Source organism: Ailuropoda melanoleuca, chromosome 15 (assembly GCF_002007445.2).
Source record: "Ailuropoda melanoleuca isolate Jingjing chromosome 15, ASM200744v2, whole genome shotgun sequence".
Lineage (NCBI taxonomy): Eukaryota > Metazoa > Chordata > Mammalia > Carnivora > Ursidae > Ailuropoda > Ailuropoda melanoleuca.
This window is the reverse complement of record NC_048232.1, coordinates 43,355,695-43,380,575: the sequence shown is the minus strand read 5'-3', so window position 1 is coordinate 43,380,575 and position 24,881 is coordinate 43,355,695. Positions and strand designations below refer to the sequence as shown.

Sequence of the window (24,881 nt, the reverse complement as noted above, 5' to 3'; positions counted from 1 at the left end):
TGCAGTCAAGTGAAGAGATGCTGTGTAGGAAGTAACGAGAAAAGATGCAGAACACAAAGGAGTAGCAGCCAGCATCACTGCCCAGAGAACTGCAGGCAAGGTTCCCATCAGGCCCAGCCGGTCAGCTGAGCTGATCCGTCTATACCCTTCTGGCTGGGTGTGAGATGCAGAGGAGAGACAGGAAACAGTACAGAAAACAGGGGAGGGGATGCCCATGGTGGGCCCAGTGAACCTTCTAGACAACATGAGAAGATAAAGTGCTGCTTGGGGCTGGCCAGCAGAGCTCAGAAGGGTTTGAGAAAGAACCCTTGAGAGGCCCTCCCTGGCAGAGTTTATTGGGTCAGCACCCAAATTCCTTCTGCCCTCTTCCTCTGAACCCTGACNTTCCTTCTGCCCTCTTCCTCTGAACCCTGACCGCCCTTTGGTCTTTCCTCCCTCCAGGGGCATTGGGTGGTCGTCGTGTTGGGGTATATCCAGTAACCCAACACTATTTATTGAACACCTACTGTGTGCCAGGCACTCTTTAGAACAGGTGTAATAGTGATGAACAACCAGACAAAAATCCCTGCTCTGAGAGAGTATAGATTTTAGTGAAAGGAGATAGACAGTAAACAAAATGCATAAGTAAAATATATCATATGTTGGATAATGACAAGGGCTTTGAAAAAGAGAAAACAGAAAATGAGACAGAGGAGCTGGGAGTGGGGTTACTTCTATTAGGGTCGCGTATTGCTTTGCTAGGGCTGCCATAACAAAGCCCCACAGGCTGGGGGGCTTCAACAACAGAAATTTATTTTGTCATCATTCTGGAGGTCGGAAGCCTGACATCAAGGTGTCGGGAGGGTTGGTTTTTCCTCAAGCCTCCCTCCTCGGCTTGCAGGTGGCCTCTGTGTATGCCTGTGTCTTAGTCCCCCTCTTCTTATGAAAACACCAGTCTTATTGGAGTAGGGCCTACCCAGAGGACTTCATTTTAACTAGATTACCTCTTTGAAGACTCTACCTCCAAATACAGTCACATTGTAGCTTAATGGGGGTTAGGGTTTCAACATGGAAGTTTTGGGGGAAGACAACATTCAGCCCATAACAGATATCCTGGGAAAGCCTTGCTGAGAAAGTGGAATTTGAGCCAAGTCTTGAAAGATTTGAAAGAGCTGGCCATGCAGACATCTGGGGGAAAAGCATTTCAGGCAGAGGGAACAGCAAGTACAAAGCCCTAAGACAAAGGTGTGCTTGGTGAATTTGAAGAGCAACAAGGAGGTGTTGTGAGAGCAAGGGTACAGCAATGGGAGAAGAGTCCAGAAGGGTAAGGGGAACAGGCAAAAGCAGGTAGGCCCTTCAGCCATTGAAGGGACCTTGGCTTTTACTCTGAATGTGAGGGGAAATCCTTAAGGGAGAAATCGTGGTGCTAGTGGTCTGCAAGTACAGGTTCAAAAGCATTGCTCACTTGGTCTGAGTAAAGTCTAGCAGGTGTTTGTGCTGATTGCCGCAGGGCCCCAGGGCTGAAGAGACAGACCAATGATTAATCCATTTTGATGGAAATGATACATGTATTTCTAGTACTCTCACACTATGATTTCTAAATTCCATCTCTGCTCTTGCTGTTATTTCTGCAAACCTTATTTTTTTTTTTAATTTTATTTTATTATATTGTGTTAATCACCATACAGTACATCCCCAGATTCCGATGTAAAGTTTGATGCTTCATTAGTTGCGTATAACACCCAGTGCACCATGCAATACGTGCCCTCCTTACTACCCATCACCAGTCTATCCCATTCCCCCACCCCCTCCCCTCTGAAGTCTTCAGTTTGTTTCTCATAGTCCATAGTCTCTCATGTTTCATTCCCCCTTCTGATTACCCCCCTTTTCTTTATCCCTTTCTTCCCCTACCGATCATCCTAGTTCTTATGTTCCATAGATGAGAGAAATCATATGATAATTGTCTTTCTCTGCTTGACTTATTTCACTTAGCATTATCTCCTCCAGTGCCGTCCATGTTGCAGCAAATGTTGAGAATTCGTTCTTTCTGATAGCTGAGTAATATTCCATTGTATATATGGACCACAGCTTCTTAATCCAGTCATCTGTTGAAGGGCATCTCGGCTCCTTCCATGATTTGGCTATTCTGGACAATTCTGCAAACCTTATTTTTAATATACTTCAAAAATGAGGTAGAAAGGCTATTTTTAAGTCATATGTGCTTTGACAAAGTTTTGGAGGATGCCAGGATTTGGGCCTTGTTCTTCCTTCCTCTCCCTTTTCTCTAGTTGAGCTCAGGGAAGGGGACAGCAGCAGAGATCTGTTTTCTGTCATCCTTTGTGGTGGGTTATGATAATCTGCTTCTGATTTTTTATTTTTTATTTTTAAAATCATGGCTACAGTATCATATTCTTTACAGGATTTATGGAGGATGTGCCTTTCATTGCCAGAGAATGAATGGCCTATATGGATGATACCGGCGTGTCAAAGCTGCAAATATAAGATAGCCAAAAACCTACAAAGTTGTGAAGAAGATTGATACTGAAAAATAGCTATTGGAATGTATAATAATTTTTTAATAGTAGATTTATTTTTATACTTCCCATCAGAAGACCTTGGAGTCATACATAAATAATATTTACTTATAAACCCAGAGGCAAAATGGTCCAGTGGAAATAACATTGGGTTTGTTTCTCGAAGACACGGGTCAAGCCTAGGTTTGCTCCTTCCTGGCTCTGTGCCTTCGAGGAAGTCATTTTACCTTTTTTCCATCTCAGCTCTCCCACCTGCAAACTGGAAAAAACAAGACCCCCTTCACCTCTTATAGAATGTTGGGAAGAAAAGTAATGGAATACTTCGTGATGTTTAATATAAAGTTAGATATTTTTATAATGTCTATGCAAGGGCTATCAAATCCCACAAACAATTGTTTTACTCTTTCTTATATTTTTTTCTTCTTGTTCCTTTTTCCTTAGTCCACTGTCCCATCTCTTGTTGTCTGTAGTGTCCATCACAACCTCCGACATTCCTTGTGTCCTGCTCTGCAGTGTGGTGGGAGGCTTCACAGGCAGTGGGAAACACAGGGCTCTGGGGTCTCATGAACATGGATGGAATCCCCTGCCTCTTTGATCTAAGGCTCACTTGGGCTTATGATTAAACTTCCTTGGATTCTGTAAAATGGAGTAGTACCAGATGCTCTAAAACTACCCACATTTCCAAATATAATGAGAAGTATTTAGCTAGTCCTGATACTTTTGGATGTGAAAGTGGTCTCCTCCTGACCAGTCTGTGGAATATTAACTTGTCACACATGACAGTCTAGGCCTCTCTGAATTCCATGAATTCTAGTTTCAGCAGAAGAGCAAGTAGCCAGGGCATGATTTCACCTCTTGAGAAAGCATTCAGATGGATCTCAATATGTTTTGAAAATTGGATGAAGTAGGATTCTCTTCCTCTTAAGAATGTTTTTCTAGAGCTACTAAAATGTTCACATTTGCAATATAATTAAGAAAAAATCTCTTCTGGATTGAACAAGAAGAGAAGGGGCACGACCTCAGATAAGGCTTGGTGTGGCTATGACTCAGAGGTGGCTTCTTTCCCTCCTGCTGCATCAGGGGCTGGGCTCTCCTTGCTTCTCTCTCTTTCTCCCCTTCTCCTTCTTTCCTTCCTCTCCTTCCCTCTTCCTCCTTTCCTTTCTTTCCCTTTCCTTCTTTTTTTTCTTTTATTGAGGAGAAAGTCACATAATATAAAATTAACCAGTTAAAAATGAGCGACTCGTTGGCACTGAGTACATTGATAATGTTGGGCGACCACCACTTCTACCCAGTTCCAAACCTGAATCACTCCCAAAGGGAGCCCAGCAGTGACTCCCTATTCCTCCTCCTCTCAGCCCTGGTAATCATCAAACTGTTCTCTGTCTCTATATATTTACCCATTCTGGATATTTCCCAGAAGTGAAATCATGCAATACCTGACCTTTTGTGTTCAGGGTCTTTTATATAGCATATTGCTTTCAAGTTTATCCATGCTGTAGCATGTCAGTACTTCCTTCTTTTTTATGACTAACATTCCATTGCATGGATATATTACATCTGGTTCATTCGTTCATTCATTCATTCATTCATTCACTCATTCACAGATATTTGGGTCTTGTTTTCTTTTTAAAGAATCTATGTCAGATGATACACCTCCTTTGCATAAATCTGCCATACTACCAAGACTGGAAGCTGAAGTCCCATTAGTGGCTTTAAAGGCTGTGACCTGTGTCCACATTTCCTCTTTGACGTCACATTCTTCTGTCCTCCTCACTTGCTCTGATTTGATCACACAGTCTTCCTAGCTGTACTGAACACGCTAACATGCACCTCCCCTAAGGTCTTTACATTGATTGTGACTTTTGACTCAATAGGTATCTCCCTGACTTACTCCTTTACTTCATTCTACTGTTGCTTAAATGTTACCTTTCCATCGAGCCTTCTGTGATCATCCTGTTTACAACCCATCCCCATCTGAACACCAACATCCCCCTTATTCTATTCCATTTTCTCCAAAACATCTATCATTTCCAACTGTATATAACTCATTTATAACTTACATAAGTTATATCAATTCTGTTTATATATTTTCTGTCTTCTCCCTCCTCCACTACCACAAGAATGTTGTATGAAATCTTGTACCACAAGAATGTTTTGTTTGTTGATGCTCTTAAGCCCCAGGAAGCCTGGGAGATAACCAGCACCCAAACAATATTTGGTGACTGAATGAATTAATAATGCCAGGGGGAAACATAGAGTACAAGCCACCTAGCATGGGGCAGGGAACACAGGCTGAGATTCTCGGAGGATTTTCATGTGCTTTTCCTCTTCGTGTTGTTCTATGAATCCAGCTTCCATAATCCCTTTCTTTCCTATCCAGACCATTTATAGCACTCTTCATTCCTTCTCTAACCTGGTGTCATCTGTCCCTCTGATGATGTAAACACGAGGTAAACATCTTCCCTGGGTGGAATTGTCTGATAGAGAGGGACCAACCTTTTCTGAAAGGACAAAACCAAGATATCACTGTATTGAGTATTTTGATCAGTCTATGACTATTTCTTATCTATATCTTCTGGCTCTATCCTGGAAAAGACCTATTGATTTCAGGTTTTTTTATGGAATAACTGGTTTAAAATGGATCCACCTACTTGTTATTTATAACTATATAGATTTTAGGATATATGATCCTAAGGAATTATGCCAATCACCAAGGCCATTAAACATCATATTTCACCAAATTTAAGATACCATACATTCAAAGTTGCAGAGGGCTATGCCCTCATGAATGGGACTTATGCCTTTATAAAAGAGGTTCCAGAGAGATCCCTCAGCCCTTCTACCAGGTGAGGACATGGGGAGAGGTTGGCTGTCTGCAACCCAGAAGAGAGCCTTTACCAGAGGATGACCAGACTGACATGTGGCTCTTGGACTTCCCAGCCTTCAGAACGGTGAGAAATACATTTCTGTTGCTTACAAGCTATCCAGTCTGTGGTATTTTGTTATAGTGCCTGGACAGACTGAGACACATTTATTATTTGAGCAATAATAATGCAATAGCTACCCCTTTCAGAGTGCATCTGTAGCTGCCATCGTGCTGAGGAGTTTACTGGTATCACCCTATTTGTTGCTCATGACAGCCGTCTGAAGTAGGTTCAATTATTGTACCATTTTAATGGTGACAAAATCTGAAGCTTGGAGAGGACTAGTAATATTCCCATGGCTATACAACTCGTAGTATAGTTGGTTCTGAGTTTCAAAACCAAATCTCCTTGTAATTAATAGCCATTTTTATATAGTTCTGTATAAAGAACTTATAAAAGTAGTAAAATAAACATGCATCCAGATGAGCAGAGACTTTGCTTCAAACTGATGCCCCAAGGACATTATGTACTTATTCTAATGGTTCTTCTGTTCTTTGGGACACTTTTGGAACCCCCTTTGGAAATTGTCTTTAGGACCTGTATTTTGTGTATCATCTTTATATTAATCATTATTCATCCTTTGAGGTCAGATGGATTGCTGGAAGGACCCCTATGAGGCAGATCTGCCAACTACGGCATAGGATGACTATAATCAACGGGGTGCTATAGTTTTCGGTCATAAGGAAATGACCAGTTTCCTTGAGTCGGTTGTAAACCAAAGCCGAGGCATCCTTGGGATGTGTATGACCTTCCTTGGGTCATGATCATTGGAGAGACATGAGACATTCATGTGAATGCAACTAGCAGGAGTTCAGAAACAGAACATACATTAACTTCATTTATCCATATTAGCAGTTTGCCTCGCACTTATGTTTTGTTGGTACACACCAGGGACCTCAAATTAGCTGCTCAAGGCAGCGTACAGCTCCTGGAAGTATTTTGTTTGGTCCTTTCAGTGCACCCACACAGTGTGTAAATAGGCTATATAATTAGGCAGATTTTAGGCTTGGTGGCAAAATAAGCAATTTAGTCCCAATTGCCCTCTATGCACACTCAGGGTGTTTATGTTAATCCTACACCCTCTGAAGGCATTTGGGTTTTTGACCCCTGGTGTTCACACTCTTTTGTCTAAAGGAATTTTGAATAATAGGCATTTACTCAGTTCAAAAAAACCTAAAAAACAATACACCTTAGGGTACTTCATGTCCCAGTTCAAACTTAAAGCTTAAGCTACTCCCAGCAAATAATAATTCTTCCTTTTCCCGAATTTTTCTAGAATTTCAGTGAACTCCCCTTGGCTCTCCCAAGCAGCTGTCTTCTGCTGTAGCTCTTTGTGGGACAGTTCTCATCTCACTTCAGAGCGTGTGTCTTTATCAGCAGAGGCAGTCCTGTGGAGATGAGGCTCGGGCTCCTCAAATCTACTTCCTTTTTGAAACAGCAGGAAATATTCCCAAGTGTTTGGACCTTTCATTCATACTTTCTCCTTGCCCCTTTGCTAGACAGGTCGTCTTGATGTAGACATTGGTCTTGGATTCTGATGTTTGTGATCGACCCTGCCTAGTTTAGACGCATCTCCTGCCCATGCCCAGATGCCTGGTATTGCCTTGCCCGGGGACTACATCTGCTCGATGCATGCTAGGCTTTGGTGCCCTGTCTCTGCCTCTCATTATATGATCCTGGGCTACGTCCACTTCTTCTTGGGGCTGCTACCTCAAGTGAACCATACCTAGCACCGTAAGAAGAACTGGGACAGAACTGAGCCCAGGATTCCATGAAGCATCTGCCTTTATAGCCTCCTAGTATCTAGCACTGGTCTTTGTATGGCAGAGCCTTGACAGAAATTTGTTGATGGAATAAATTAAAAAACAAACTGAGGGCTTCAGAGGGGAGGGGCTGGGGGACTGGGATAGGCTGGTGATCGGTATTAAGGAGGGCATGTATTGCATGGTGCACTGGGTGTTATATGCAAATAATGAATCATGGAACATTGCATCAAAAACTAAGAATATACTGTATGGTGACTAACATAACATAATAAAAAATTACTATAAAAAATAAAATAAAAATAAATAAAAAACAAAAAAACCCCAATGCAGTTAGAGTAGCATTTCACGATGTGGAAAGGAAAGTATTTAGTCAACTAATATCGGATGTACTTTTTTTTTTTAAGATTTTATTTATTTATTTGGCAGAGAGAGACAGCCAGCGAGAGAGGGAACACAGGCAGGGGGAGTGGGAGAGGAAGAAGCAGGCTCCCAGCGAAGGAGCCTGATGCGGGGCTTGATCCCAGGATGCTGGGATCACGCCCTGAGCTGAAGGCAGACGTATAACGACTGAGCCACCCAGCCCCTCGGATGTACTTCTTTAGAGAAGGCACCATGGGAGGTGGTGAGGATTCAGAGATGGGAAGTTTGGGTCTCTTTCCTCAAGAAATGTACACGCTACTCAAAGTCTAGAGCTAGAGGGGAAGTCTGGGTGGTCGTTTTGGACAGAGATGATAGAGAATTACCAAGCTGTGGGCCTTAATCCCGGGTCCTGTGCCAAACAAATCCTGAATATGTTAGGGGAGTTAGAATTGCTGAGATGGAAAGATTCTTGAGAAAAGTTGGAAAAGTTCTCTTGGGTGTGGATGCTGACTGAAGAATGGTGGTCCCTGAGGGACGAGGGGGAGACAGGTGAAGGGCATGGCAAGGGAGACGTGTAAAACCCATATGAGATCCTGAGCAGGTTTCCCAAGGCTGTCCATTCTACCTTTGGTTAATTTGGGGGCAGATATTGGTTAGAAAGGAGGTTTTATTTCCATATAGGAATTAAAAACAAATCACACAGCCTCCTGGAGATCTTTTACTGGCTTGGCATGACTTTGAAAAATAATGAATCTGTTATGATAGGCAACTGAAATTCTGACTTTTTTTCTTCCAAAGGGGGCCCCAACCTTACCAGTAAACTTGAGCTTTTTCCTAATGTCACAGATGGTGTGGTCAAAGTTGTTTTGGTTATGAAGCAAGCTCTAAAAAAATAGAACCACCAAAGTGATCTTCCTCTATATACACTGTAAGTTATCTACCACAGCATCTCATTGGAGAGGTGGCCTTCAGAGCTCAAGTAAGTAGGTTATCCGATCATCTCACCAGCACAAGGAACTCTCTGGCTGCCGCCAGTGACATGAGCCCAGAGTGGGGTGGAGGGAAATGCAGGTGAATTGCATTTGGAGGTCTGGGTTGCTGTTTGCTGCTCTGTTTCTTGCCGTCGCCAAGCCCAAGCCATCTTCCTCCGCGAAAGGTTGTTACCCAAGGGGAACACTGTTCCAAGCTGTTGACACACTGTACGTCAAGGCAGCGTGGCTCAAAGCAACAATTCCAGTAAGTATTGGGCTCTGCTTAAAATGATGGCTGAAAGGACATTTGTCATTCTGGATGAAACTTATTTCTCTTTGTTTTATTGTAGGAAGACCACATAAAAAATATACTATTATTAAAAAAGAAAACAAAAAAGCTATTTATGGTAAGCCAGAGGGTTTTTGTCTTTTTCATTTTTGTACTTGTTTGATGCTTTCTCCCCTGCATTTTAACTTTTCCAGATGGCCATTAAGTAATAATCAGGCGGGTATTTCAGCAACATTTTACAAAAGCTATTCGTGCTTTACTTCAGGCAATTTCCTATGTGTCATTTATAGAAAAACTGCAGATTCCAAGAACAGCTTCTGTTCTTCTTCATGGAAGATGTTTTCGGCCAACTTCAGGTACAAGTCTGCAGGGAAATACATTTTGTGGAAGAACTTCACAGCCTTAGGCAGCAGATGAACCGCTGTGTAAGTATGCACAGCAAATACAATGAGTTTGAGCCTAGAATCCTACCTAGAAACCAGCATGTAGGAAGCCATCCTCGCACCGAAGGGTGAGTAGGAAGGGCTTTCTGATCGTTGGCTTGTGGTCCAAATGGACAGTTTATCGTCAGCGAACCAGCACTGAAGAAGCACGTGTAACTCATAATGCCACTCTGTTTATTATTTCTTACTGAGTGGCACCTCAGACGTACTGAAGATCTAAAATAACACGAAATGATCTTGTGTTTATTTACTTGTCATTCCCTATATACATGATTCCCAAGATTCATTCATTTATTTTATAAATATTTCTTAAGGTTGCCAGACACTATTCTTGGCTCTCTCTTCCTTCCTTCCTTCCTTCCTTCCTTCCTTCCTTCCTTCCTGTCTTTCTTTTTCTTCTTTCTTTCTTTCTCATATTGATGAGGGCTTTTAGATTGCTTTTTTCTTAATTATCTAATTTTTTTATAGTGATTCCTTTTTAAGGCATAGTCTCAGTCAAAACTTTTAAAAAGGGCAGTATGTCTTCTTTGGCACTTAAATTACACGTTGCTGCCGTATGGTCACGGTCACCATGAGTGATGGGGAATTCATGGGGAAGTTAAAAGTGACCCTATTTCTCTATAAACCCCCACAGTTATAAAAACCAGTGCAGAAAAATGAAACAAAACAAAGCAAAACAAACAAGCCAGGATGTGTGCCATAGTAGTTGACTTGCCTCTGTGGGGAGTGCTGAATCCTTTCTGTGATCCTGTTCCGGTGCCAAGGATGGTTTCCCAGCCTCTTGCGACTGAACCTTGCAGGAAGTGCACCCGTGGAGCAGTGATGATTATGGCGGTCCTTGGCTTGCCAGGTGGAAACGAACTCTCTACTCCGGGGCATTACGGTCAGTGAGACTTAAACGCTGGGCGGTTGGAGGCGGATTTTTATGTCTTTAAGAGCTAGGATGTCTTTTCCTCGTGGTCCATAAAAGTGCTCCGGATCTCAAGTTGCAGACCATAGCACAGACGCAGTTTATGGGGATGAGCTGGTCAGTTAGGTAAAGAACTCAAGGAATTTGCCTTCTCCTTTTCTTTGGTTAGTTTGTGTTTAAGTTATGTCCTTGTTTGAGACTTGGGTTGCATAGTGTTCCATAACCTCTCCTATTCCATTCAAACAAGTGCAATGAGAAGAATTACAAACCAGTACCAGTGTAGAGGAGTGAGAATGCTCCGGGCCAGCTCCCTTGCCTAAACCAGGGGAAAGAACCTCACTTATCTTTGGCTGTTTCTATACCTGACCTATGAAGTCATTAAGACAGTGAATAGTAGAAATAGTCTCTTAAATTTAAGCTGAATTATCATATAATTTTATATTTCATTCCCCCCCAACTGATTAAGTTATAATTACTCCTGGTAGAGCATTTTCGCTGCTGAAAGATTGAAGAGGAGGAGAATATCCCTCGGAGGACTGGCGATAGGGGAAATAATGCGATGGAAGGCAGTCACTACAGCCTAGAGTGAGTCTAAAGGAAAAAGCCAGCGGCTCCCTGAATTTCAGCATCTGGTGACAGGAATCCTTTTCATCCTGGTTTTATTTGTTTGTTCGTTTTTGTTTGGTTTGTTTTTTAAATGCATTCTGTTTCTCTCCATTTTTTTGTTTTAACCCTGGTTCCTCCGTGTAGGTGCTATTCACCGCATTAGCCATCGATGTAATTCAACGTTATTTCAAATGAAGTTGTTAATGATAGCGAGGCACTAGAATAAATCCTTGCCTGATTCTGTAGCGTGTATCTGGACACCCCTGAGGCCATGTCTATTTTCCCATCAATTTGGTTTCCTCGGCTCAAATAGCTAGAGAACACACAATGAATGCTATAAGCAAAACCAAGCAGTGTTCTAGAAGAAAAAATTAGAAAACATACGACTATCTAGGGACTCTGGTTTGCCTTGGTTTTTTTTTTTTATTATATTATGTTAATCACCATACAGTACATCCCCGGATTCCGATGTAAAGTTTGATGCTTCATTAGGTTGCGTATAACACCCAGTGCACCATGCAATACGTGCCCTCCTTACTACCCATCACCAGTCTATCCCATTCCCCCACCCCCTCCCCTCTGAAGTCTTCAGTTTGTTTCTCATAGTCCATAGTCTCTCATGTTTCATTCCCCCTTCTGATTACCCCCCTTTTCTTTATCCCTTTCTTCCCCTACCGATCATCCTAGTTCTTATGTTCCATAGATGAGAGAAATCATATGATAATTGTCTTTCTCTGCTTGACTTATTTCACTTAGCATTATCTCCTCCAGTGCCGTCCATGTTGCAGCAAATGTTGAGAATTCGTTCTTTCTGATAGCTGAGTAATATTCCATTGTATATATGGACCACAGCTTCTTAATCCAGTCATCTGTTGAAGGGCATCTCGGCTCCTTCCATGATTTGGCTATTGTGGACAATGCAGCTATGAACATTGGGGTGCATATGGCCCTTCTCTTTACTACGTCTGTATCTTTGGGGTAAACACCCAGTAGTGCAATGGCTGGGTCATAGGGTAGTTCAATTTTTAACTTTTTAAGGGACCTCCACACTGTTTTCCAGAGTGGCTGTACCAACTTGCATTCCCACCAACAATGTAGGAGGGATCCCCTTTCTCCACATCCTCTCCAACAATTGTTGTTTCTTGCCTTGTCTATCTTTGCCATTCTAACTGGCGTAAGGTGGTATCTCAGTGTGGTTTTGATTTGAATTTCCCTGATGGCTAATGATTTTGAACATTTTTTCATGTGTCTGTTAGCCATTTGTATGTCTTCATTGGAAAAGTGTCTGTTCATATCTTCTGCCCATTTTATGATTTGTTTATTTGTTTCTCGTGTATTGAGTTTGAGAAGTTCTTTGTAGATCTTGGATACCAGTCCTTTATCTGTGGTGTCCTTTGCAAATATATTCTCCCATTCCGTGGGCTGTCTCTTAGTTTTTTTGACTGTTTCCTTGGCTGTGCAGAAGCTCTTTATCCTGATAAAGTCCCATAAGTTCATTTTATCTTTTATTTCTCTTGCCTTTGGAGATGTGTCGTGAAAAAGGTTGCTCTGGCCGATGTCATAGAAGTTGTTGCCTATGTTCTCCTCTAGAATTTTGATGGATTCCTGTCTCACATTGAGGTCTTTCATCCATTTGGAGTTTATTTTTGTGTATGGTGTGAGAGAGTGGTCAAGTTTCATTCTTTTGCATGTAGCTGTCCAATTTTCCCAGCACCATTTATTGAAGAGACTGTCTTTTTTCCACCGGATGTTTTTTCCTGCTTTATCAAAGATTAGTTGCCCAAAGAGCCGAGGGTCCATTTCTGGGTTCTCTATTCTGTTCCATTGGTCGATGTGTCTGTTTTTGTGCCAGTACCATGCTGTCTTTGTGATCACAGCTTTGTAGTACAGCTCGAAATCCGGCATTGTGATGCCCCCAGCTTTGTTTTTCCTTTTCAACAGTTCCTTGGAGATTCGGGGCCTTTTCTGGTTCCATACAAATTTAAGGACTATTTGTTCCAGTTCTTTGAAAAATGTCCTCGGTATTTTGATCGGGATAGCATTGAAAGTGTAGATTGCTCTGGGTAGTATGGACATTTTAACTATGTTAATTCTTCCAATCCATGAGCATGGAATATTTTTCCATCTTTTTATGTCTTCCTCAATATCTTTCAAAAGTGATCTATAGTTTCTAGCATATAGGTCCTTTACGTCTCTGGTTAAGTTAATTCCAAGGTAACGCATGGTTTTTGGTGTTATTGTAAATGGGATGGATTCCCTAATTTCTCTTTCTTCAGTCTCGTTATTCGTGTATAGAAATGCAACTGATTTCTGGGCATTGATTTTGTATCCTGCCACCTTACTGAATTGTTCTATAACTTCTAATAGTTTGGGAGTGGATTCCTTTGGGTTTTCCATATAGAGTATCATGTCATCTGCAAAGAGAGACAGTTTGACTTCTTCTTTGCCGATTTGGATACCTTTGATCCCTTTTTGTCTTCTGATTGCTGTTGCAAGGACTTCTAGTACTATGTTGAATAATAGTGGCGAGAGTGGGCATCCTTGTCGTGTTCCTGATCTTAAGGGAAAGGCTTCCAGCTTTTCCCCATTGAGAATAATGCTTGCAGTAGGCTTTTCATAGATGGCTTTTATGAGATTGAGAAATGTACCCTCTATTCCTACACTCTGAAGGGTTTTAATCAGGAAAGGATGCTGTATTTTGTCAAATGCTTTTTCTGCATCAATTGAGAGGATCATATGGTTCTTGAGTCTTTTCTTGTTGATATGATGTATCACATTGATTGATTTGCGAGTGTTGAACCATGCTTGCATCCCAGGTATGAATCCCACTTGGTCATGATGGATAATCCTTTTAATGTACTGTTGGATTCTATTAGCAAGGATCTTGTTGAGGATTTTGGCATCCNTTTGTTTTTGAAGACGCTTCTGTCCATAGAGATGTTTCTTTCAGGGACGTTGGCCACACAGCTGATGGGAGCCCCGGGGCGCCTCTCCGCAGGTTTGGCTGCTTACCAAAGTGGCTGGCACCCCCTTGTGGCCACATACGAGCACACATCCAATCAGCCTCCCCAAGCACCGCCTCGTTGGGGCTTTCCTTCTTACTTTCTGCCCCCTGAGGCCAACCACTGCTAGCTCCAGTTAACTTGTCTCACAAAGGGTGGCGTTTATGCCTGGAGACTAAAGCAAACACTTCTGTGAAACTGAAAAAGAAAACCAGAGGATGAAGCTGACCTTTGGAAAACCTTCTCAGACATTGCTTTAGGGAAAGAGGTGCTTGCCTTGCATTTACTCTTTTGGCTAATCATAATTTTGTATTTCTGGTAACAGAAGCTGGTATCTGTTTAATATAAATTTACCGAGCATCCACTCTTGTCAGTGAATGATTTCTTCTTACGAATATATTCTTCTCATGAATAAGAAGGGAAGTGAAACAGACAAAATCGAACTTTCCTGAAAATGGTGTTGTGAAGAAACAAAAAACCCAATCCCCTGAAACGAAATGGTTAAAAGAAACGAGTCAGTTTTGTAAATCGACTTTTTGCAAGCTGGCTTACGGCAGGGTGGCCTGCTTCTGTATTTTCCAGGTCTGTACTGAGTGAGAAAGGTCCGTATGATTTGGTTCCTGCTCTCTGGAGGGGCAGGAATGGCAGGGGAGACGCTCGAATAAAGGCTTGATGGTATGAAACAACACACCATATTCAGGAAGCTGCAAGTAATTGAGTGGGAATGTGAAGGGGCGTGGGGAATGGGAAAAGGAGGCTGGTTGGTTAGATTCAAGCCAGGAGATGCTGGTAAGGGCCTGGTTGAGAAAGGCGTGATAACACTGGCCAAGGGTAAGGACTATATCCTGCAGAAAATGTAAAGCCATCGAAGGGCGTGGCATGATCAAATTCTCTATGTTTCCAAAAGACCTCTTTGGTGAAGGTAGAGGGGTGTATGTGGGCGGTGAGGCTAGAGGGAGAAAAAACAATGAGAAGAGCCTTGCAATAATGTGCCTGGAGTAAAGAGGTGGCACTCCAGTGTCATACGGAAGGGCGAGGAGAGTCTGAGAAAGAGAGTAGGGTCTGGGATGAGGCAAAGGTTCTTACTTGGCGGGCTGAGTGGAAGGGGGGGGGTTCATGAACAGTATAGAAGGAGGAAGCTTGGAGGAAGGTAAGTAAGTTGCTTTAGATCTGCTAAAAGTTTCAGAGTTCCATGCTTCAGTGTAATCATAAGACTAATATGTACATTTTCCACATACATTTTGTGTATGTTTAATATTTATGATGCATTTGTTAAAAGTATTGAGATATAGTTGATACACAATTAACTGAATATATTTAAAGTGTATAATTTGGTAGTTTTGACATATGTATACACTTCTGAAGCCATCACCACAATTAAGATAATGAGCATATCCATCAGTCTCCAAAGTTTCTTTGTGCCCCTTTGTGATCCCCTCCCTCTCTGCCCCCGTCCCTCTGTCCCCAGGGAACCGCTGATCTACCTGCCTTTTATCACAATAGATTTGTTTGCATATCCTAGAATTTAATGTAAATGGTTTATGTGTTATGCTTTTTTTATGTCTGTTTTTTTTCCATCCAGCATAATTATTTTGAGATCCACTCATGTTATTGAGTGCTTCAAAAATTTGTTCCTTTTTATTGCCAAGTAGTATTCCATCGTAATGATATACAACAATTTATCTATTCACCTACTGTTGGTTATTTTTTTCCAGTTTTTGGCTCTCACAAGTAAAGCTATTATGAATACTCATGTGCAAGTCTTTGGACAGATATTTTCATTTCTCTTGGGTAAGGATCTCTGGGAATGAAATAGTTGGACTATAGGTTAAGTGTACATTTTGTCAGATGCCCAAATTGTTTTCTAAAGCAGTTGTACCATTTTACATCTTCACCAGTAGTGTGTGAGAGTTCATTACTCCATATCCTTGCTCTCACTTGGTGTGGTCCATGTTTACCTATGGCAGCCAGGGTAGTTGGGGGGTAGTGCTATTGCCTTGTGTTTTCAATTTGAATCTCCCCGTTACTGAGGTTGAGTATCTCTTGATTTGCCTGTTAACCAACAATACGTCTTCTTTGGTGAAGTGTCTGTTCGGATATTTTGCCAGTGGAAAAAAAATTAGGTAGTTAATTTTCTTACTGAGTTTTGAGTATGTGTGTTTTAAAATATATTCTGCATGCATAAATCTTCGATCAGATATATAATTTGCAAATATTTTCTCCTGGTCTATGACATCTTCTCATTATTTTAGAAGTGTCTTTTGAAGAGAAGACATTTTACATTTTTAAAAAAGGTTTTATTTTTATTTATTTGAGAGACAGCAAGACAGAGAGAGAGAGAGTGAGCACGAGGGGGGGCGGATTGGGGCAGAGGGGGAAGGAAAAGCAGGGAGCCTGATGTGGGGCTTGATCCCAGACCCTGGAATCATGACCTGAGCCAAAGGCAGACACTTAACCAACTAAGCCACCCAGGTGCCCCGACATTTTACACTTCGATGAATGTCCAATTTATCAACTTTTTCTCCAATGAATCATACCTTCTGTGCCATATTTAAGAAACCTTTATTTAACACAAGGTCACAAAGAATTTTTACAATGTTTTCAACTAGAATTTTTCTAGTTTCAGGTTTCACATTTAGGTCAATGCCTTTTTGCAACCTTTGGGATGATCATGTGATTTTTATTTTTTAGGCAATTGATACAAATTACATTGATTGATTTTCAAAGTTAAGCCACCTTTGGATTTCTGGGACTTACTTTATCTGGTAATAATGTGCTATCCCTAGCATGTATTGTTAGGTTCGATTTGCTAAAATTTTGTTAACAATTTTTGCATCTACATTTATGAGGGACATTAGTCTGTAGTTTTCTAGTTTTCTTGACTTGTAATATCTTTGTCTCATTTTCAGAATTATATAATGCTAGTCTCATTAAGTAAGTTGGAAAGTATTCTCTCCTCTTCAGTTTTCTGGAAGGATTTGCATAGGATTGGTCCTTTGAAGCCATTTTGTGAAGCCAATGGTCCAGTGAAGCCATTTTTGCCTATAGTTTTCTTTATGGGAAGATTTTAAGTTAAATATTTTATTTTTTAATAGATATAAGGCTATTCAGGTTATCGATTTCTCCTTGAGTGAGCTTTGATAGCTTTTGTTTTTCAATGATTTTATTCATTTCATCAAATCTACCAATCTTAGCCACCAAATGATTTATGCTATTTCCTCACTATCTTTTTAATGTTTTGTATAGTATAGGATGATGTCAGTTCTCTCATTCTGAATATTGGTATTTTTTGTCTTCACCCTTTTTTTCTGAAATTTTACTGAAATTCATCAATTTTATTGATTTCTCAAGGAACGATTTTTAGTTTAACTGATTTTCTCTATTATCTTCTGTTTTGATTTCCCTGATTTCCATTCTGAACTTTATTATTCCTTTCTTATGTTATATTTGAGTTTAACCTACTCTTTCCTTTCTGGTTTCTTATGGTGAAAGCTTGGGTCGTTAACTCAAGAACTTTCAGTGTTTTCTTAAGGGGAAGATGAGGTTATCAGTTTGAGGGTTTGTTTTTTTATCTTTTCAGTGTAGGAATTCAGTGTTATAAGTTTCCCTTTTGGTACGACTTTCGCTACATCCCACACTCTTTGATATGTTGTGCTTTATTTTCATTCACTTTGAAATACTTTCTAATTTTCTTTTTGATTTCTTCTTTGATCCATCGGTTATTTGGAAGGTTATCATTCAGTGTATATTTGGGGATTGTTCTAGACGCCTTTTTGATAATGATTTCTAATTTGATTTTATTTTAGTCAGAAAGCAACCTTTATATGATTCATGTTGACAGATTCACTCCTTGGTTAGTAATATATAACTTCTCTATCAAAATTATGAGGCACAACTCTATCCTTCCATATGCTAAATTACATGGACTTATTCTCTTTTTATTGATATATAATTGATGTATAACATTTTTTTTTTGTTTTTTTAGTTTCAGATGTGCAACATAATGATTCAGTATTTGTATCAATTGTGAAATGCTCACCACAATAAGTCCAGTTAACCTCCATTCATGGACTCATTCTGATAAACAGTTACACTGAGAATTTTTAAAAATCTGCAATAAAGTAATACTACCCTAGTATCTTTTTGTATTTAAGGTATGGAAACTCTTTCTAGTTTTTTCTATGACTGGAACATGAAGAAATGTTGAATGAGGGTCTAGGATTATTGTAAGTGAGATTATATACACAAATCTAGGTCAGATGATTGTTAGTTATGGAGACTATAGACATAGGACAATGTTTTCTAAACTCTTCAGATATATATTTATTCAGGAATTGGCTACCTGTCATTTGTTTTTAAAAATTAAATGTCTGATTATGAATTTGGCTAATAGGTTAGTCATTTTCCCTCTTTCATGCAAGCTTTTTGGACACAAATTTAATTATGCTTTCTTACACTAATTTAAAATTTTCCTTTCTAGGTTTCCTATAAGCCTTTGTGGTCTTAGTAGTGTTGTGTTGATGTCTTAGAGCCCAGACTTTTGCCAAAATGACATTTAATTTTTTCAAAATGGGCTACACTGATATACTTTTCTCAACTGCTATTTTAAATGCAACTGAGATAGTATTTGTAAGACCTCATATAAAAAACTGCAAAAAATAGGGGCGTCTGGGTGGCTCAGTTGTTAAGCATCTGCCTTTGGCTCAGGTCATGATCCCAGTGTTCTGGGATTGAGCCCCACATCGGGCTCCCTGCTCAGCGGGAAGCCTGCTTCTCCCTCTCCCCACTCTCCCTGCTGATGTTCCCTCTCTCGCTGTGTCTCTCTCTGTCAAATAAATAAATAAAATCTTAAAACTGCAAAAAGTTAATTAATAAAATTTGCTTAAAACTCTACATTTGCAACCATACAACAAAGTTAAATTAATTTAATATTTAATTGAATCCCTTTTCTATCATTTGCATTCTGAGGGAAAGAATGTTTCAGGAAACCAAGACCATGGCCAGAGTAGGTACTGTGTTAACTGTTAACCATTAAGGTCAACTAAAAACAACCCCCCCCCCAAAAAAAGAAAGACAAATCAAAAAACAAAAAGAGATGGTACGACCCAGTCTGAAGTTATATGCTGAGGTCAATATAAGATTTTATGTATGGTTTTATACTCTTCCAGAGGTTGTGAAAATGCTGTATAAGTTTGTGATAGATGTAACACAATAGAACTCTTCGTAGAAAGAATTTGAGGTTGTTCTTTTGAGAATACACTAGCAGCGGTTAGTTCTCTGCAGGGCTATGCTGCGGGTAGCTGTCTAATCCTTGACGCACGTTTTTCATTTCCTCAGAATTATCAGTGGAGACTGATTTTCCATTTGTGCTTAGTGGTCATACACAGTACAAATTTGTATGATTATTCAAAACACGAGGAGACTGGGGGCACAACATTACGGATTGTATCTGTTTGCCCAATTGTTTTTAACAAATCAAAATGCTCAAGAATGCCCAGGACATGATCATTCTGTTATTAAACCATAGGCTTTGTGAACCCTGAAGCTGTAAGCTGGTGCTTGCACTGCATTCATTGATTCATTCATTCAATGGACATTTACTGAGCATCTAGAACTTGCTGGACACTATCCGGATGAGCCGCAGTCGCGCCTCGGATAAACCTCATTGGCTACGATACTGCCTCTGCGCAAAGCTACTGCTGAGCACTAGTCCAGAGGCTGCAACAACAGAAAGTGATAGATGAAGTCTCTGTCCTTAGAACTCCTTGAACAAGCTTCCGGCCAGTTTCAGCCCCTCTCATCCTCTGCTGGGCGCTGTGTAGGAAGCAGGCGGCGGAGGAGCCGGAGCGGGGCTGGAGGCTAGGGGCCAGAGGGCACATCATTGACTCTGGCCATTTTAGCTGCGACCTGAAGGGTGTCCAAATCGTCTCTGCTCGCTTCAGTCTGGAGCACCGAGCTTCCTCTGCCTACTCTTCCCTGCTCCCTGCTCTTGCCACTTTATCTTATGCACCCTTTAAGGTGCAACTAATTGGTTTTCTTCTTCTGGAAGCTTTCTGGGATCTCACAGTCAGGCTGTGTCTGCTGTCTTAGAGCAACTGTGTATTTTCTTAAAAATCACAGTGTTTGTCACATAGTATCTGCATCACTGTCTCTCTCAGTAGATTGTGAGCCATCACTTGTGCCCCAAGGCCATTTTTATCTTGCAGGCTACTTTAAAAAACTACTTTAATTTGGACGCCTGGGTGGCTCAGCCAGGGAAGTAGCCGAATCTTGGTTTTGGCTCAGGTTGTGGTCTCAGGGTCCAGAGATGGAGCCCCGCTGGAGTTTCTCTCTCCCGTCTCCGCCTGCCCCTCCCCTCAGGCTCTTGCTCTCTCTCTCTCTCTTAAATACACTTGAGAGTATTGCCTGGTGTTATTTATTCCATGACTATCTCACACTTTTCTTTGAGCCCTAGTTATTCTAGTCCTACTGACAAATGGCCTGGAGTCCAGATCAGATCTGCTTTGGTCAAGTTCGTCAAACCCCATGGCTGTGCCTGCAGTAAAACGGCTGACCCCAAGTTGTGCGTTGCTTTCAGCAAATGCAACTGTGCACTGAGATAGAAGGTAAAGGAAATCATTCCCTTAGAAATTTCTCTTTCCAAGGCAAGCCATCTGAATCGCGACTGTAAAACCTGGCTGTCCTCCTGGGTGTGTAGACATGTGTACAAGAGTGAGGAAAATGAGAACCTTCTGCATGGGATCTGTAGTAGGAGGTCATGTACAGTGAGTGGAACTCAGGGCACCCAAAACATCCCATCCACCAGCACAGCCCTAGGGGCAACGCCAGCACCTGTAAGTGTTTTGCTGTGGCTGTTGTGGTGGCAGTGGTGGTGGTGGTGGTTGTTATTTTGACAAACCTCGTTTTCGCCTTTTCTACTCTTCTTGCTCTTCGATGGAGTGATGCCTTTCTTGTCCTTCCCACCCTGGTGTGGGATGCACCGTAGGTCAGAGTTCTCTGGGCAGAGACATAGTCAGCAGGAATGCCTTAATGATATTTAACTTCTGTCATATTCAGAATTTGGTTAGTTTCTTTGGCTTCCGACTTTCGGTGTTGAATCTTTAAATCCTAGCACACGCATGCTTGACGCTGTGCCATGTGACTCGCGTCTGGGCTTTGTAGTTGATCCCCTGCATCTAAGAACCTGGAGATAGTGCCTTGGAGTTGGGCAAGTGTTGATTCTCTTGATGAAGTTCTCTTTCATCCAGTTGCAAGATTTGGACCAACTATGTTTATATTAGATGATTTTAAATTAGAAGGAATCAGCATCTAATCAAACTCTCTATAAGTTAATGGGAAGACTTCTCTAAATTCTTTCCATAGCAACTATCTTGGCTGGACCTAGACTTGGTTATTTCTAGAATATCCTTTTGTAGTTCCAGTCTGAAAACCAAATGAACAAAGGAACACACACACACACACACAAACCCCAACCATGGGATTTCTTCTGTTTATTATCACATCATCCATTTTCAAGTTGAAATCTCTGTCTCTGTCTCTCTCTCTCTGCCAATCAGCTAGGCCCTTTAAAGCCACCTCCAGCATTCCCCTTGTGTAATGCAGAGCAGAGATCTTGGAGCTGATCTCTCTTTGGAACTGGATTTTGAATGTTATCAACAAGAGACTGGCTTAGTTGGATTATCTTTTCCAAGTCATGCTGGTTGTTATTGTTTGTTGTTTTCAGTATAACAGAGTGGTTCTAAATGCAGACTTTGGAGTCTGAATGTTTGGGTTCAGATCTCAGCTCTTCCACTTACTGTGTGAACATAGGCAGAGTATTAACTTCTGTGTTCAGTTTCCTCATCTGTCAGATGAGGATAACAATAGCACCTACCTTATAGGATTGTTGGGAGGACCGAGTCCGTGAATATAATCAAAGCCTTCGGATGAGTGCCTGCTACATCATCTAGCATGATACGTGTTGACTGTTACTATTTTCCCCCAACAATATCCTCAGTATTTTTGTCTTCACCTGAAGGGGAATTGGGATAAAGAAGAGAGCTCCTGGACCTGCTGAATTTTCACCTTCTGATACTGATCTGGTATTTCGTTAATTTTCCTGTCCACAACTCCTATTTACTAACTCTTTTTGTTCGCTTTAGTGTCTAGCACCAAAGCCTGACACACAATAGGCAGCTCATCAACATTTGTTTAATGAATGAATGGATTCTTTCTGACTGTACTCTCTGACCTTGGCTACCACTGTCCCGGGTCTGTCACGCATTGTTTCGGCCTCCCTGGATCTGGTCTGGGTTGACATGTCCTCTTCTTAATTCAGGGCTCTTATCACAGGGCAGTCCAATGCGATGCTTGCAAATCCTGCAAACCAGGCCTTTACCAGAACATTCCGTGTCTGCAGCTCTTCTGTGCTTAATCAGGGAAGCCCCCTTGACAAGAAGGATCTCTTCCTTCCTACGCAGGGTCTGACCCGAAAGCAGAGTCCCCATTTGGGCAGTTGTGACACCATCACCACCTTCACACCCCGTAACAGCATTCGGGATATAGCTGTCAAATCATCTCAGTTATCTCCTCTTGATGAGGAAAGGAGCCTGTATGCTGCCCATTCTTCCTGCTCTCCTCCTCCTAATGTTCTGGCCTCAGGGGACCTGCTGGTTGATGTTGGCCATGTTTTGATGGTTTCAATTAATGTTGTCATTTAGCTGCTTCCATTTCGTGAGTTTTAATTGTTATCTTTGTTGATGTGCCCGACCCTATTTTATCACTAAGATAGGACCTCCCGTGACACTTTCTGCAAGTGACTTAAGCACTTAGGTCTTGGCTTCCTTTTCTGTAAATGGAGAAAACTGGCCTATACAATATCCTTGGTCTATTCCAGCACTAAGCTTCTATGAGTAAAAACTAAAGAGATAAATTAGACATTTTCACCATTTTCTTGCATTTTCTCTATTGAACCCTATGAAAATGTGTGGGTGAATAGAGGACAAAGTTAATGTCCTCCCACTTGATTTCTAAGCAATTTCTGTGCTCAGATAGGGACTGGAAATTCACCTCCATAAAGCAGACTGGCAGGTTCTCCTGGCCTGGCTACTGGCCATCTTCTCAAAATGCCGACCTGCTACTTCTCCTTTTGTAGAAACTAATTTCCTGGTCCCTTCTCCTGGCAATCAACACCTGAATATTGCACTACGCAATACACAGAGCGGACAGGGTGATTTTTCAAAAAGGGAATTTTTTCTTGTCGATTCCCACATCTTCCATGTTTCCTACATGTCCCTGCTTGGATTGCCCGAGCCATGCTGTCATTCTTTTAGTTTCTAGGAAGCACTAAATCTTTCTGCCTCAGGGCGTTTCATGCCTTCCCCTCTACCTGGGTTATTCTCTCCTGTGCATCCTCCCTGAAACCCTCTTTCCTTTCTTCACTTCCTCATACAACTGGTTCCTTCTCATTTTTCAGATCTCAATTTAAATGCCATTCTTCCAAAGAGTCTTCTCTGACCACCCGTCGAAAGTAGGTCATTCCCGTAAATCCCTATCGCAGAGCCCTTGGCAATACCAACACCGATTTCATTGTAGTTTGTAATTTGTAACTTTTTGTTTTTAAATGAATTACCTGCTTCTCCTGTGAAACTGTAAGCTCTGTGATGACAGAAACCAGCTATTATTTACCTGCCAGTGCACACCTAAGCCCAGGACATTATACCTGCTCGATAAATGTTTATTGAATGGATGGAAAAGTATTATTAGAAGCGTTTCCAATAACATAATCTGTGTTTTCCGTTGATTTATTAGATTTCCTGCGCTTCCTCAGCTAGGGAGATGAAAGCTATTACCAGGATGAAAAGAACATTTTATGGGGTAAGTATTTCAAGTCATTGTTTTTGAATACTCTGTTTCTTAAAATGTGAGAAATTTCTGCTTTTCTGTCTCCACTTTGTCTGCAGATTGGAAACAAAGGAATCTACAAAGCCATCCGTGAACTGGATATTCTTCTTTGTTGGATTAAACAATTCCTGGAAAGCATCCAGTAACTTAAGGAGCCAAGTACATGGATTGAACTGTTATTTTGAAATATAATGCAAACCACCAGAAATACATTTGTAAGAATCTATTTCTTTAAAAAAGTTTTTGTACAAGTTAGATGATGCAGAACAGGCTATGAGAATTTAACATAATAAAGTTCTGGAGATATGTAAATTGTCACTAATATGTACATTTTCTTTATTTTCAAAGAATGCTTTCATCCTGAGCATGTTTTATTATTCCTAAGTACATTGTATAAATTTAATTTAAAGCTGTATAATCAGAATTAACTCACGTAATATTGGTAGGGGGAAAATGACAGCTTTCTGGGATACGTTATAACATTATTGTGACTTACATAGATGCTATGTATATGATTATTACCTACTTAAGGATTTGATGATTATTAATTATGCCTGGTATGAACTTAGCTCCTAATAGATTTTTATTTTAATTAAATTAACTGTGGTTCTTTCTCCTGGATGTCCTTTCTATGAAAACATGCTAGAATTTCATCGAGTACCATGGGTGACAACCAGATCAGATCACATAGGACAGACATGTAAATGAACTGCTTGGAATCGTTTACCAGGAAGGCCTCTGACAGATAACTCAAGCCACAAAGACCACAAGTTACCAAGCTGAGATGATGTGGAGCTTGATAACGCTCTTTCCAGAGGCTGTGTAGTTAGGAAAGTCAATAGGGGCCAAATCAAAGCCTGAGTGCCGCTCAGATGCCTCCTACAGGAAACCTGTCCGTGCTTAAAAGCCTTCCTTGCCCAGCTAGCCCTTCAGTTAAATGAATAACATGGCCTGACCTTTGTTTTTGCATTACATGGACTCGGCTTCTCAACCACGGCATGCAAGGCCTGGGCCATTGAAGTGAGCAGTGTATGTGATGGCCAGTTCGCTTCCGCAAAGCATTCCTCGTGCCCCCGCGGCACACAGACAACATCATGATTTGGTGTTTTTTTTTTTTAAAGATTTTTTAAATTTATTTGACAGAGATAGAGACAGCCAGCGAGAGAGGGAACACAAGCAGGGGGGAGTGGGAGAGGAAGAAGCAGGTTCATAGCA

General features: G+C 41.1%; 1 protein-coding gene across 1 annotated transcript; it reads left to right on the top strand.

Annotated features, from left to right (window-relative positions):
* The first annotated feature begins 8,628 nt into the window (after positions 1-8,628).
* Positions 8,629-23,812, top strand: IL26 (interleukin 26). The gene is made up of 5 exons (XM_002918327.4): positions 8,629-8,799; positions 8,885-8,941; positions 9,114-9,248; positions 23,574-23,639; positions 23,726-23,812. Exons 1-5 carry the CDS (start codon positions 8,629-8,631, stop codon positions 23,810-23,812), a joined length of 516 nt encoding a protein of 171 aa, XP_002918373.2.
* Positions 23,813-24,881: the final 1,069 nt, after the last annotated feature.

What these genes read in the sequence shown, in the direction of transcription:
- IL26 (XM_002918327.4), top strand. Translation starts at nt 8,629, where the DNA reads ATGCAGGTGAATTGCATTTGGAGGTCTGGGTTGCTGTTTGCTGCTCTG. An exon ending in GGCTCAAAGCAACAATTCCA is followed by an intron (nt 8,800 to 8,884) that starts GTAAGTATTGGG and finishes GTTTTATTGTAG; the next exon opens with GAAGACCACATAAAAAATAT. An exon ending in GGCAGCAGATGAACCGCTGT is followed by an intron (nt 9,249 to 23,573) that starts GTAAGTATGCAC and finishes TTGATTTATTAG; the next exon opens with ATTTCCTGCGCTTCCTCAGC.